The sequence below is a fragment of the Sciurus vulgaris genome (assembly GCF_902686455.1).
Source record: "Sciurus vulgaris genome assembly, chromosome: 12".
Classification (NCBI taxonomy): domain Eukaryota; kingdom Metazoa; phylum Chordata; class Mammalia; order Rodentia; family Sciuridae; genus Sciurus; species Sciurus vulgaris.
Genome location: NC_136473.1, coordinates 85973050 through 85988563, shown reverse-complemented (window position 1 = coordinate 85988563; position 15514 = coordinate 85973050). Strand labels below are relative to the sequence as shown.

The 15514-nt window shown below is 32.3% G+C and overlaps 1 protein-coding gene and 1 long non-coding RNA gene across 3 annotated transcripts in view; one reads left to right on the top strand and one right to left on the bottom strand.

Annotated features, from left to right (window-relative positions):
- Positions 1-489: 489 nt before the first annotated feature.
- The window catches only part of F13B (coagulation factor XIII B chain), a 370477-nt gene continuing 355452 nt past the window's right edge, over positions 490-15514 (bottom strand). For both annotated transcript variants that reach the window (XM_079108002.1, XM_079108001.1), the window contains exons 4-12: positions 15276-15452; positions 14651-14827; positions 11898-12077; positions 11624-11809; positions 10368-10550; positions 7145-7345; positions 6252-6434; positions 1838-2054; positions 490-710 (exon numbers count right to left, since the gene is read on the bottom strand). In XM_079108002.1, the coding sequence (XP_078964128.1) occupies positions 677-710; positions 1838-2054; positions 6252-6434; positions 7145-7345; positions 10368-10550; positions 11624-11809; positions 11898-12077; positions 14651-14827; positions 15276-15452 (1538 nt within the window). In that variant the 3' untranslated portion in view covers positions 490-676. The remainder of the gene's footprint in view (positions 711-1837; positions 2055-6251; positions 6435-7144; positions 7346-10367; positions 10551-11623; positions 11810-11897; positions 12078-14650; positions 14828-15275; positions 15453-15514) is intronic.
- On the top strand, positions 2069-5096 carry LOC306642334. The gene is made up of 3 exons (XR_013758486.1): positions 2069-3264; positions 3315-3599; positions 4721-5096. It is a non-coding gene; the product is annotated as an uncharacterized lncRNA (long non-coding RNA).

The window sequence follows — 15514 nt, the reverse complement described above, 5'->3', positions numbered from 1 at the left end:
CTCACTTATTGATTCTCTGTTTTTTTTTTTTTTTTTCTTGTACTTCAGGAGTCTTGTTAAGGAAGTCAGTGCCTGTGCCAATATGTTGGAGTGTTGAGCCTCTTTCTTCTAGCAGTTGCAGTTTATGGCCTAATTCCTAGGTCTTCGAACCACTTGAGTTACAATTAATTTTTAAATTTTTTTATAATTTGACAGTCTGAGGGACAGGCTCTTCTGCATTTAATAAAATAAATCTTCTCATGTAAAATATTTTCCTTCCATAGTGTGTTTGGTTCTTTGCCCTTACAAATATATTGCATTGAAAGTAACAGAAAGCCCTAATATTAATGAAGAGGATAAAGACAAATGTGAATGCAAATTTTTGCACATATATGGAAGACAATAATATAGTCTAGTCCTTGGGCATTAGGAAACTAATATTTTGATGTATAGATGGTTTATAACAGGTTAAAGATATGTAATAAATGATATGCTACATGTCAGATCATCCAAAGTAAAATGAAACATTTTTGACTTTTATTTACAAATAAAGAAAATGTTCAGCACAAAAAAGTAAAATTCATGTCTTCCAGCAAGTCAACATTTAAGACTTTTTAATTCAATATATTCCTTCTAAAACTTGTTTTGAAAGAGATTTTATGATGTGTTGAAATACTATTCCTTTTGCCATTCATTTTCATGTCCTTAAGGGTTCTTGATAAGATAGAATCCTTGATTAGAGAGAAAAAGAGACAAGAAATTTTTTAATAAAACAATCATTAATATAGTCAAGTACTTATTATAATCTTTGCCATTCAACATTTCATATAATGAATCATTTTTCTAATTAGGTACCAGCCAGAGAAAATAAACATACTTAGTAAATAATACCACCAGTTCCCTTTTAAGAACCTCATGCCATTTACTTCACCAACACTATTTTTTATTTATAACTTTTTAAAGTTATTTACTCATTTTCTCTTGTAAATGAGAAACCCAAGATATATCAAACATTTAAATAACAAAATTTTTCCACCCCAATTTTATAATGAAAAATTAAATTAAAAATGTTTTCTATACATGTGTGTCTTATGAAAGTTTTTCTCAGTTTTCAAAGTATCTAAAATGTTGTTTTTAGGTAGTTAATATTGTTCATTGTTTACAGTTGCTAAAATGGTTCTGTATGTACTTTGCCATTACTTCTTAAAAATATATTTATTCTTAGTTGAATACAAAATGTAATTTCCATTTTTATTATATCTTCAAAAGGATCAAAAGTCTGATCCTATTAAAACATTTACATCATTTTATTGTAGTCTCAATATTTTTCTAGGAAAAAAGCATTGTCATTAATCAGGTGCTGGAATATATTTTTTAATATCAAATAAGGAAACACTTAAGTAAGTGATTCTATTTCTTTAACATAAATGTGGTCCTGAAAATAAACACAATGGTTTCATACAATTATAAACATGCCATTTCCTCAAGTACAAAGGTTTGTACAGCTGTGTTATCCAATCTTTATTTGTTACACATACATTTGGAATTTATACTGAGAAGCAAAAGAAAACATGATTTTTTTTTTCTTATTTCAGGACATGTAGGTTAATTTTCGAATATTTATTGCACATATAAACTGGATTGCTTATCCAATTGTCAGAGTGCCACAAATAGCTAGCAATGTGAGTTCAGTTGAAAGGAATACTTTGAGGAGTTTTCTTATTTTTCTAAAAAATGAGGAAAATACAATTCTGTTTCCCTTCCAACTGCCATAAAGTAAATGTATAACATGATGAATCTCTGGAATAACAATCTGATAGAAAGAAACAAGTAGCTGTGGATACAAGCCTCTTCTCACCTGTCTCTTGGAATACACCTTGGATACTTCAGCTGCCCTCTGTCACACTGCACTCTAAGTTCAGAGGCCATAAAGGATGATGAGTCAGCTACATAAGTGTCCCTCCCACAAAGAAACTCAATATACTCGCCATGGAAAATGTATGGTCTATTATCAAAATTCCACTTCAAGAGTAAATTATTCCTTTCCATTTCAACAAAAGATAATGTGCAAGGTTCTGGAGGGAGAAAAAGAAGAAAACTATCTTGATTCATCTTGGTACTACCAGAAATCATTATGTTGCCTGTTCATGATGACCTTACAATTGCACAAAATGGCGAGTAAATTAGTTAGAATCAATATTCAAGTGAGAGAATCCATTCAGACCCCCCAGAAAACTGCACCATTTACCTCTGTGGTCCTACATTCAGAGAAAGTGTCAATGACTTAGTTTTATGCCATTAGGATTTTCAAAGATAGCAATAACAGAGCTTTTTTTCAGAAGGACGGACAATATATTCACTGAAATTACGCTTTTTCCTTTTTCTTCTTCATAAAATTCAAATAAAATATTCGTGAGACAAACCATTGATTAATGAATAATATTTTCTGAAAATGCAGAAAGGAGCTTGATTCTGAATAATGACCAAACAACTTTTTGACCCAATACCATCCAAAGCACCTGTTTTCTCTCTTAAATTTCTAGTTAAGGAATATGAAGATTTGATTGTTTTAAATTAAAATTGTTACCATGTTCTTTTTCATATGTATTAAAGCAAAACAACAAAAAATTGAAAGCATTAGGTTATCCAACAAAAATATTTGATTTTTCTCATTACAAAAATTTTGACATTTTAAAAGTTTCAAATATAAAATATTTCAGAAAATGGGGTTCATTATGTTCTTGTTTGCCTGTGGAATTACTTGACATTAAAGAATAACTTCTAAGATAGGTTAAAAAAAGATTGAGAGTTGCCAAGACCACATATCAATATGCCTGTAATAAATTACAAACATATTTATTTGGATATTTTTCAAGTGTTTGTTGAATGCCTATATGTTAGCCTAGGAGTGCTACAGATAATAAAAATGTAAGAATTATTTAAAAGAACTTTAGAATCTTTAAGGTCACTATAAAATAGTTTTGAAAATGAGGTCAAGTGGAACTATATAATTTAGGATATCATTGTTTTACAAAAACATGAGATTTTAATTAAAACAAATTTAAAAATTGACTTATAGACCTCCTGCTATGACAGGTAGCCAATATCAGACCAGCACTTCTACCAAGGATTAGGAAATCTGGAAAACAGGCAAAAAGCAAGTATTTCAGGGCAGCAGAGAACCTTCAAGGAAGTCAATGAACTGAGGTTCTGGAAAAGTTAATTTAGATGAGTTCAGCATTCTATATGTGATTTTCCTCTTGGGGTGTTTGTTAAAGGACCCAAGTACAGAATGGACCCAAGTACAGAATGGACCTTAACAGGCATAGAACAAGTACAGAATGGACCCAAGTACAGAATGGACCTTAACAGGCATAGAACAAGTATAGCTTTTGGAAATCTCATAGGGTTGAGTATAGAAAAATTGGAGTTTGGGATCTTCCAGGGCAACAGGAACTCAAGGAGCCAAGAAGTGAGAGGAATGGGGAGGAGTATAAACATGAGCCTGGTGCTCTCTACTGGCTTTTCCCTTGAGGCATTTGCTGATTCTTGAATAGCACAGAAAGAGGGAATTAAGGAGCTTAGAAAATTGTCTAAAAAGCTACACGGGATAATCAACAGTCTCCCAGTTACATCATCATTGGGGGATATACTCCTCAAATGCCTTGGAAGGTTACATATTGTGATTAAGGGCAAATAATTATCAGAAAACAAACATTGAAAGCTCCATTTCCAGTTGGCTTGAGACAGACTGCCAGTGGATGGAATGAGAATTCTGTGAGTTGGTTGAACTAGTTCCTGCTCCCAAAATTTTCCATAATATTCAATTTTCAATTAACTACTAACAGAAATAGCAAGGAATTGATCTATAAAATAGAAACTTACCTACAAGATGATTCAGATATTGGAATTTTCAGACAGGGCCTTAAATATAAGTGTGATTATAATTGTCAAAAAAATGATGTCAAGATGGAATCCTTCATTAGACAAGGTGAATTTACCAAAAGAAAGTGTTTTAGTGGGCATTCTAGAAATGAAGATGATAACTGAAATTGAGAGCTCAATAGACGAGTCTAAAGCAGATTGGGTGCATCTAATAAAATAGTGTAAAATGGAAAAGCAAAAATGACAGAATAGCAATAAGAAATGCTTTAAAGTGCACAGAGAGATTCAACATGCTTCTCTCAGTAACTGATAAGAAGACAATGAAACAGAAATGGATGAACTTAATAAAATAAAAATTAAATTCAATCCAATTGACATACATCTAACAACAATGAACCTAACAATGAAAATGTTAATCTTTTTAGGGACAAAGGAACATTTACCTAAAACAAATGTGTGTATCTTATAAAGCGAGTATAAATGAATTTAAAAGGACAGATAAAATTAAAAGCTTATCACAGTAGAACTAAATTAGAAATCAAAAGTTGAAAGAAAACTAGAAAATCCCTCAAATACTCAGAATTTATAAAAGAAACTTCTCAATGATTTAAAGTGCATAGAAGATAGCAAAATAGATATTATAAAATTGTTTGAACTAGATATAGCAAAAATACAAAATATCAAACTGTATAAGATGAAGTTGTACTCAGAGTGAAATTTGTATCCTTAAATTAAAATATGAAAAAGAACATAAAAGTCAATATCAGTAATCAAGGTATCCATCTAAATAAGCCAGAATGAGGAAATAATTGAGGATAAGAGCATAAATCTAGTAAAATATCAAACAGAATTTGAGAAAGTGACCAGCAAATGAAAATGTTGGTTCTTCAAAAAGACTAATAAAAGTTATAGACTAATTTTATGGATTATAGACTAATAAAACTAATAGCCAGATATGTCAAGAAATATATATTAATAGCAGCAATAACAATAGACACATCCTAAAAACATGAAAGTGAGGATAAAAGGATGTCACAAGTCACTTTATGTCAACTAATTTGACAATTTAGATGTAATGAACATATTCCAAGAAACCACTCCCTACCAAAATGGATGAAAGTTATAATATCTATTGAACTAATTCAAGTTATCATTAAAATCCTTCCACAAAGAAAACAACAATTAGAAGGCTTCTCTGATAAATTCTTACAATTATTAAGAAATATCAGAGAATTGAAGTGAGAGAAAACTTTCCAATTGATTGTATGAAGTCATCAGACACTTGATACCAAATCTGAAAAGAAAATAACAGATCAATCTCTCTTGAAAATAGATGAAAAATTCCTAAGCAAAATATTATCAAATAATATTTAACAACCTTTAAGAAGCAGAATTAATCACAACCATTTGTGTTTTCATACAAGAACACAATCATGCTTTAGCATTCAAAAGGAAGTAATATAATTCGCAAAATATACATAAAAAAATAATAATCCTATGATTTTTTAAACAGCTACTGCTAAAATTGAACACCCATTGAAGATCATTAAAAATACTCTTAGCAAATTAAAGGATATATATATATATATATATATCCTCTACTTTAATACATATATATATTTAACCTAATATTTGAAATTATAATACCCCATTTAAAGATGAATTATTAAAAGTTTTCTTATGAGACTGGAAAACAAAGCTATCCATCACCTGCTTCATTCAACATTGTACTAAAGTCCAAGTCAGTGAAATAAGAAAAATGTCAGAATTGGTTGGGCACGGTGGTTCATCTCTGTAATCCCAGCTTTTGGGGAGGCTGAGGCTGGAGGATCTCAAATTCTAGGCCAGGCTGGACAACTTAGTGAGACTCTGTCTTAATTTTTTTTCTTTTAAAAAGGGCTGGAGGTGTAGCTTAGTGGTAGAGTGCCTGCTTTAGCATAACTATTTTATGCCTTCTGAGATTCTTGGTAAATGTAGTACTTTTTATTAGGATTCCTTGCTAAGAATTCCTTTGCTTCATCTTTGGATATAGAGATGGCCATTTCTCTGTTCCCTTACTGTGCTTGTTAGTGTTTTCTATTTATAGAGCCAGTCACACTTCATCATGGTTTCTAACATGTTTGCCCATATCACAATGGTTCATTCAATTTATGGCCTAATACCAAACTACTACCTGATGCACGGTTTGCACTCAGAATTTATTACAGCAAACTGAACTACAGTTATTTGAGATCTATAGGAAAGAATAGAAACCAGTGATTAAATAATAATTTTTAAAAAGCAAATGCAGCAAATTTAGTATTAGTGTCATTTCAACATAAAATGACTGAAAGTTAAATATGTGTAATTTTATTTTATTAGCTAGAGGCATAAGTAGTTCTACATACCTAAGCACAACGGTGGTGTAGTCCATACTCCCTCTACACAATAGGCCTCCCTAGGTCCTTGCAGGAAATGTTGATCAAAACATCTGTACTCTACTGAGGAACCATTCTCATAGATGCCTCCTGCTGAACTAATAATGACTCCATTTTTAATAAGTGGAGGAGATGTACACGTCCCTTTAGATTCTGCAAAAAAAAACAAAAACATACAATGAATTGCTATAATAGGTATCCAGAACTTTAATAATTGCTACAAAGAAAATGAGATATTTTATTGCCTTAAAGGAATTTTTAAGGCAGTTCCAAAATATTTTTTAAATACTGAAGATATTTTGCAACATTGTCATACTTTAAAAGTGACTATTAGAATTAGAATTTCATATTATAAACTTTAAATACATATTTACAACTATGACAGTATTATCATGATTTTATTTTTCCCTTTCAATCTAGCTGAAAGGGGAAGTTTACAAGGTCTCTCTTAAAGTCTTGACTTCCATATGTTTTATTTTCCCTTTTTTTGTTTTTAAAAGTAATTGTCCCTATTACAGGGAGTACACAAAATCTCTCACATTCTGCATCAAGTAGTTTTCTGAGCAAAACCCTTAGTAAAGATATTTTAGTGTTGTTGAGTGTTAACATAAAGATCCACTGATAGTACGGTGATGTTTCTTAAATCTTTGATTTTTTTTTTACCCTTCATAAAAAGATCCTATTGGAATTAAAATGTTAGCATAGTCTTCTTTTTTAAATAACTAAAAGCTGGAACACTCTGAACTTAGATATTAGAAGATGATAGTGGCAAATTGCTTAGGCTTATAAGTTTAAACTTTCAATCAAGGTGGTTGATATTCATTAATTAGGTAAGAAACTGTTTAAAAGTACTATTATTTTACCTTTTCTGACACATAAAGGATATTTCACTTCTCCCCGACTGCACTGCACAGACAACCCAGACAGCAGGGTTGATGGAGGCAATTCATATCCTTGTTTACATACAAAATCTATTAAATCTCCATGCAAGACCTTTCCTTCATAGGCCCACTTCATTTCTATGTTATTTCTGTTCATATAATCCATATTAACAGTGCATGGTTCTGAAAAATAAAATGCTCTTTTAAGTTCTTTATTCATCTAACAAACATGAAAGTGATGTATCTTTAAAATAAAAATTATGACAGGCATCAAAAGAAATACTTTACATTTTATATTTATCATTATTAAAGCTCCTCAAATATATAGATAATAAAATATGTACTTTTATTACTTTTATTCAAATGAATTTATAGATTTATATACTATAAACCAAAAACACTCAATTTGAAACATTAAAAATATGGCTTAAGGCCATAAAACAGGTTAATCATTATTTCCTTTTTATAAAATAATAACCTTAAAATAGAAAATGTACTTAAAGTATAAATATTTACTTTATAAAATGTACTTTAAGTATAAATATTTATACTTTAAGTATCGGTGAATAAGACAAAGAACCCTGACCCCTTGGAGCTTACCTTCTAACCAAAACCCCCACAATAGACATAGTAAATACAGAAATTTTATTATTTGTGACTATCTTTAAACTATGGCCTATGAAATTAGGTGGAAAAAGAGTGGAGGGGAGGAGCTAACAAAAGCACCAGGGGGAGGGAGTTTGCACTTCCAAGTCAGGCAGCTGGGTAGGCCTAAGTAAGTGTCTGCACAAACATTCAAAGAAGGTTAAAGAGTGTCATTTTCTGATGAAAGAGAGCACCTGACAGAAATAACCAACACAAAGGCCCTGAGGTGAGAGCATGCCTGCCTTGAGGAAGAGGAAGGAGTCCAGAATCGCTGGAGTGGAGGAAGAGCAGGAAGACAAGCAGGAAGAGGTTATAGAGATTCCCATCTGTTCCTCCTTACACTGTTGCCGGAATTTGTAGATAATATGCTCAATTCCAGTGGATAAACAAGATGTGCAAGCTCTCTCGTCTTGCCCTGGTGATAATGATTGATCTTCACTTTTTGCCTCAATTCATTAGCATCATGCCTATTTAAATGTCTTGAGGCAATTGATCCAGATACTGAATGACAGATTTCTTTAAGCCTTGTCACTCCTTATGAGGTTGTTTCGTTATTTTTCATTTCTATTTCAGTCTAGTCTCTGTCCTCAAAAATAACTGTACTTCTCACTCATACATTGCTGGTGGGGTTGCAAATTAGTGCAGTCACTCTGGAAAGCAGTGTGGAGATTCCTTATAAAACTTAGAATGGACCCACCATTTGACCCAGCCATTCCACTCCTTGGCCTATACCCAAAGGACAAAATCGGCATACTACAGTGATGCAGCCACATCAATGTTCATAGTTGCTCAATTCACAATAACCAGATTGTGGAACCAACCTAGATGCCCTTCAATTGATGAATGGATAAAGAAACTGTGGTGTGTATATATATACAACAGAATATTACTCAGCCATAAAAATAATAAAATTATGGCATTTGCAGGCAAATGGATAAAATTGTAGAATATCATGCTAAGTGAGATAAGCCAATCTCAAAAAACCAAAGGACAAATGATCTCACTGATAAGTGGATGATGATACATAATGGCGGGGGGGGAGGCAAGAATGGAGGAAGGAGGGACTGTATGGAGGAAAAAAGAGGGGTGGGATGGGTGGGGGGTGAGGAAAAAATAACCGAATGAATCAAACACCATTAATAAAACACTATGTAAATGTATGATTACACAAATGGTATGCCTCTACTTCATGTACAACCAGAGAAACAAGTTGTACCCCATTTGTTTACAATAAAAAATAAATAAAAAATAACTGTACTTCTGTTCAATGCAATATCAATCACATAATCAAAAACTTAGTATCCAATATCTCAGTATGAAATGAGAGCAATAGAAAAATTACAAGTGAAGATATACTTGAATTTGAATGGGACAGCATCCTAAGAATTACTTGAAAACTAGGAACTATGAACAAAAAGCTAAAAGACTTTAAGACTTAAACATCTATATTTTTAAACACTATAAATAAAAATAAAATGGTTGCAGTATACATGATTCTCAAATACACAATTTAATTTATGTAGATATACTTTTACAGGTATGAAAAAATGGCCACATTATGACCACTCACTCATTAAAAAAAAACCACTGTAGCCACTAGAAAATTGAAAAAGGCCTAATACTTATATAAATCAAAATAATTTGCTTATTTAATTAAAAATAAAATATGAAAATTAAAATTTTCAAAGTTGACAAAGATTAAAAAACCTCCCACTTTAATTCACTAATGGCAGGGTTATAAATAAGAATAACCTTTCTGAAGGACAGTTTACAATTAAGAAAAAATTAAAGTTTCAGATCTTTTTTGTCTAGAAATTCCAGTTCAGAAAATCTGCAAAATAAGGGAAAAAAATAAAACGTGGGCAAAATACATGTAATTAACCTTTTAAATGAAAAATAAAGATCTTAAAAATGTACAAACATTATGTTAAAAATGTACTGTTTGGAATGTAAGTATGTTGAATACTAAACATCCATGGATAAAGTTATCAATTAAATTAATTTTTATGTACCTGGACTGTGGGATACTATTTAGCCATTAAAATATATATGTAGAAGTAAGATTAACCATGTTTACAAAATATTTAAGTGGAAAAAAAATATATTTAATGTCTACATAATATGGTAGCATTTTTATGTTGTTATATGTGCATTTAGATGTGTGTAGAACTTTCATTATCTAAATCACTAATAGCAGTTGTTTCAAGCAAAGTTACTAATATTTTCAGTTTTCTTCTATTTAGTTTAATTTGCTTACTGATTTTTGGTAAATAACAATGGTTTGCTTTTGTAGTTTAAAATTCTAATATTTATTTAAATGAATATTTTAACTTAGTTTAGCATGCATTGCACATTTGAGAAAGTGATATTGTAGTATGTTTAATGCAACTACAGTGTTAGAAATTTTCTACTTATTTAGAGATTTTCTAAAATGAAGGGGAAATGTTTTGGAAAAAAGAATTTATGCAAAATCATTTCTATACTATACAATATTTAAATAAAATCACATAAAAATAGCAAACATAATAGTAAAATAAATTCAGTGTTTTCTCTTTCTTACCCAAGCAAATAGGTGGAGATGACCATCTTCCTTGTTCACAGTGAGATATTTTTGATCCCCTCAATAAGTAATATTCATTGCATCTGTATTCCACTGAGGATCCCGTTGTGTAACTTGGCAATAACACACCAACAACAGCCCCGTTTGTTACATTAGGTGGAGGCCTACAATTCTCATTATTTTCTAAGAGAAAATGTTATTTTAAATTAATTTGAACTCATAACAATATGATAATATAATATTATTACCCAAACTATGGTATCTCAATATTTGTACTGAGTACACACACAATTGATTTCTAAATTCATCATAAATGAAAGAAATGTTCAGCTCAAGTATTTTTTAAATTTACTAAGAAAAAATAAACACCAAGAACAAGTATGCATACTTTTCTCTTAACTGTGAAGGAATTGTGATTAAGAGATTCTTGAGCTGTATAGAGAGGGAAATGATGTTCTTCAACCTAAAGATTATAGTGAATTCTAAAACCCTCCTTTGGCATCAATCCACTTTTATTTTCTTGCTTCTTGTTTCTGTTCCTCTCAGTTTTCCATTAACCCATGGATGAAATATCCATTTTTCTCTTTAAAATCTTTCTCTGACTCTGCTAATTTATTTAGTATACTTAATAGCTGTTGTCTTATGTGATAAATATCGTAGGTAAACACATTTGGAGCTCTCTTCGATATCTGATCAAGAAATGCAAAGGATGACAAGAAGCAACCAGGAATGATACTGTATAGCCTGGGGGCACTCTTCAGCAACACCAGAGATCACTGACCTGTCTCAGAAAGGTATGAGGTTCAGAATGACCAGATGCAAAAGTAATGTCAGCAGAACACACCTAAAGTCAGAAACAGAATGCTTGACCCCAACTTCACAAGACATGTGGGGAGAGGAAGTAGATCATGCTCATGGTTCAATTCAACATGCCTTTACTTCTCCAGTGAAGCAAATCCTCACTTGTGTACAGTCATTTAAAGTTCATAGGTCATGGTGTTCACAGAAGTCAGATTAACAGTGCCCAGCACTAATGTATTTGGAACATTTTTTTGTCAGTTTCTGGATTATTTACATTGGCTTGAATTCGAAAGATGGTTCCATGTATATATAAAAAAGGCCCAAAGTGGGTATGGTAGCAATGTGTTTCTAACCCTTGTAAGCTGTGGTCTTGAGCTACCAGTACATAGAATAAATAAACAAAATGAAACATTTTGCACTATCATCTTAGCTATTGTTAAATGTGGCATACATACCAACACACTCAGGGGGAACTGTCCATTTTCCACGATTACAAGTTATCTCATTTGATCCACGGATATGGTAGCCTCTGTCACATCTGTAGGTCACTTTATCCCCACTGTGATAAATCTCAGAGCGTAGGTTTGCTGCACCATTCTCCACAAAGGGTGGGTCCTCACAGGCCATCTTCTCCTTTTCTTCTGAAAAGCAGTAATTTAAAGAGAAGAAACCATTTAGCTACATATTCATAGTTCATTTTAGGGTAAATTTATTCAAGGTGTTACCAACCAATGCATTTTGGAGGTTCTGTCCACTTTCCATTTTCACAACGTATTTCTTCTGACCCCTGAATCAGAAAATTAAGTTCACATTGTATATGAACTATTTCTCCATGACGATAAGTTGTTGAATACTTTCCAGTTTTGGAGTTTAGGGGCAGAGGCGGAGGAGGACATCTATTTCTTCTTCCTTATGAAAAGACATCAGCATATTTAGTCATATAATAAAACAATAAATATTCAAGAAGAATGTTTATGGTATCAAGCACCATAGAAACTATGGCAGACAGGTTCTAGGGGCACCCCTGTGACCCCCCACCTCTTGAAATTTACTTCCTTATGTAATATTCCTATCCACAAATGAGACCTATGACTTGGTTCTAGACAAATACAGCAAAGATGATGGATTAGTATGTGATTATGTATACATGATTATGCAACATAAATTTATGACACCATTCTTCATGGAAGAGTCCCTCACCCTGCTGGTTTTGAAGACACAAGACGCCATGTTGTGAGCTTCCAAACAGATAAAGCAACAAGGCAAGGGGCAGAAGGCTGCCTCCAGCTTACAGTCAACAAGAGAGTGGGACGCTCAAGTTCGGCAGCCTGCAAAGCACTGAATGCCTCCAACATGCTCAATGAATTTAGAAGATTATTGCCTAGGCAAACGTTGGGTGAGCCCCCAGTACCAGATGACACTTTCACTGCAGCTCTGTTAGACACCAACACAGAGAAGTCAGTTTACCCAAACCCAGACTCCTGAACTACAGAAACTGGGTATAATAGTTGATTCAATTTGAAGCTACTGAATTCATGGCAACCTTCTTATTTTATATACCAATAAAGCAATAAAGCAACAAGCACTTTAAATTCATTATCTCCTTTGGTCCTAAATAATTTTCTTAAGTAGGAACCACTATTTCTTCCATATTACAGATAAAGACACTAAAGTTTATGAAGTGGGTGGCAGATTTGTTAAGTCTATGTCTGCCTGTATTAAAATCTGTTCTTAACTTTCTTAACTATAAAATACTTTATTAATGGTTTTCTATCGCTACTGTAACAAACTGCCATTTTAGTGGTTTAAAACAGCAGAAATTATTCTCTTACACTTCTGAAGGCCAAAAATCCAGAATCAGTTCCACTAGATAAAATTGAGGTTTCAGGAGTACTGTGTGCCTTTTTTAGATTTTCAAGGCAAATCCAATACTTTGGCTTTTCTGCCCTCTGGAGGCTGCCTGTATTCTGGCTCAGATTTACTTTCTTGTTTCACTTCAGCCTGCTTATCCATTTCCAATCTCCTACTTCCTTTTCTGTAGTCAAATCTCCTTTTAGTTTCTTTTTAAAAGGACACTTGTGATCACATCTAGGGTCCAAATGAATCACCCCAGACAGCCTCAAATCCTTAATCACATCTGCAAAATTCCTTTTGCCATATAAGGTAACATTGCTGGTTTCGGGGATTAGGATGTGGGTATCTGTGGGGGAGTGGGGAAAATATTCTTCAGCTTACTATACTACCTCTCTTGAGTATTTACTATCAAATAACAGGCATGTTGGCTTATGAATTTGGAGGGGGAAAGGACAAGGAATAGACTTTTAATTTTTCTGCCACTTATACTTGAAATAATGTACTGCAGAAAATTTGCTAACAATTTTCCTCTCTACTGTTGTGGCAAGATTATTGTGTTCAGCTGGCAAATCACAAAACCATCAAAGTTTTCACTGAGGGCAATCAGGAAACTCTGATAGTTCTAGGAAATCCCATGCACAGCCCTGGCCAGAAACCTCGTTCATTCCCCTACTGCTGTTTCAAGTCTTCACCACTTTCAAGTTCTAGCTTCACGTTTTTCACCTTCCTGTCGATGAAGAATTATTTCCTATACTACAGGGAAAACAGTGACTACCAAACCCTGTGCCTCTCCTGTCCTCCCAGTCCTCAAGCTCTTACTTATTTCTTAAGACCCAATCCAAATATTATCCATCACTTCTATGACATTTACCCATCACTTCCACGAATACCATCTCCCACCTAATAATAATAATAATAATAATAATCTAATGATTATTTAAGCACTTTGCACTTTGTACCTGATTTAATAACAACATTTGCAACATCATAGCATTTTTTTTTTCATATTTCCTGTGCCAGACTGAGACTTTCTTCATATCACATTGTAGTTATGGTTAGTAATTATTAAGTTGGTGTCTTCTGATAAACATACCTCCTGCCTGAACATACTCAGTGATAGAAGTGTAACTTTAGACGTGCTTTTGGAGTCATTCTTAGTAGATGACCTCATCTTCCATTTTCACTTCAAGTTAATAGTCTTCCAATTTTTCTGCTCCCTACCTCACTACTTTGGAGATTGAATTTTCATATCAGTAATTATGTGACCAATTAAAAAAATGTCCTCACAAAGATGATGGCTTGGGGCAATTAATAATTCCCAATTTTTTAAAGTTATTAATAATTATAAGATTTTTAGCATTTATAATGGAGATTTTTGAATATTAAATAGAAAATAGATGCACATTAATACAAACTAATTTAAGGCTTAAAGTTTCTTCAAATGGAATAAAGATTTCTGAAAAGAGCATTGATTTAAAAGACAATTTATTTTAAAAAGAGCACTAGAGACTAGAATTAGATACCATTAATTCTATTAGATATTTTTTCAGAGCACATAGAGATTAAAACTGATTAAAATATGAGATTAAGATATGCTACTTGCGTAGGTATAAAATTTAAAAATTTACCTTCACATACAGGAGATTCTGGGTACCAACCAAAGTTATAGCACTGAATTAAGTCAGGTCCACTTAGATAATAATTTTCATTACAGAAAAACTGAACTACATCTCCTTCTTCATAGGTCTGCTTTATAGGATGAAAATAGCCATTCTCTATTAATCTTAAAGAAGAGCACTTTAATTCTAAAAGTGAAAGAATGAATAAAAATACAAAGAAGTGTTTATTTTTCCTACCAGAACAAAATTCATATACTATTTACAATCCATGTCTGGAATAAAAACGAATAAATTTGCTCTATGCTGTTTTAACTAGGAAGAGCTTTTGAATTTATTTCATATACATAAATATGTATAGTATATATATATGTATAGTATATATGTATAGTATATATATGTATAGTGTATATATATATATATAAAACATATCATTAGGCTTATTTTATTCTGTAAACCAAAATGAATTTTTCCTATTTGAAAACTTTAAATGATCAAATCCTACTTATGAATATAATTTACACTAAAAACAAAACATATGCAAATGGATCATAATTATCATAACAACTTATAAATACTTCAGGATGAGAGGTATTTTTCAGATTGAAAGTAAGTTTTGCTGAACTCGAGAACCTACTGGTGCACTTCGGTGTGAGAGACCATCCATACGTGTGGCATTGAGCCTCCTCGGTCTGCTGGCCTCCGGCCGTGTAGTAGCCAGCAGCACATTCGTATTGCACTTTATCCTTCACTTTGAATATTTTCTGTGTTGTGGAATAATTTCCATTATGTAATTCAGGGGCCGAACACGTTTCTAGAAAAATTAAAGTTATTTATTTTATAAACTTCATCGATAACTTAAAAGAATTCAAATAA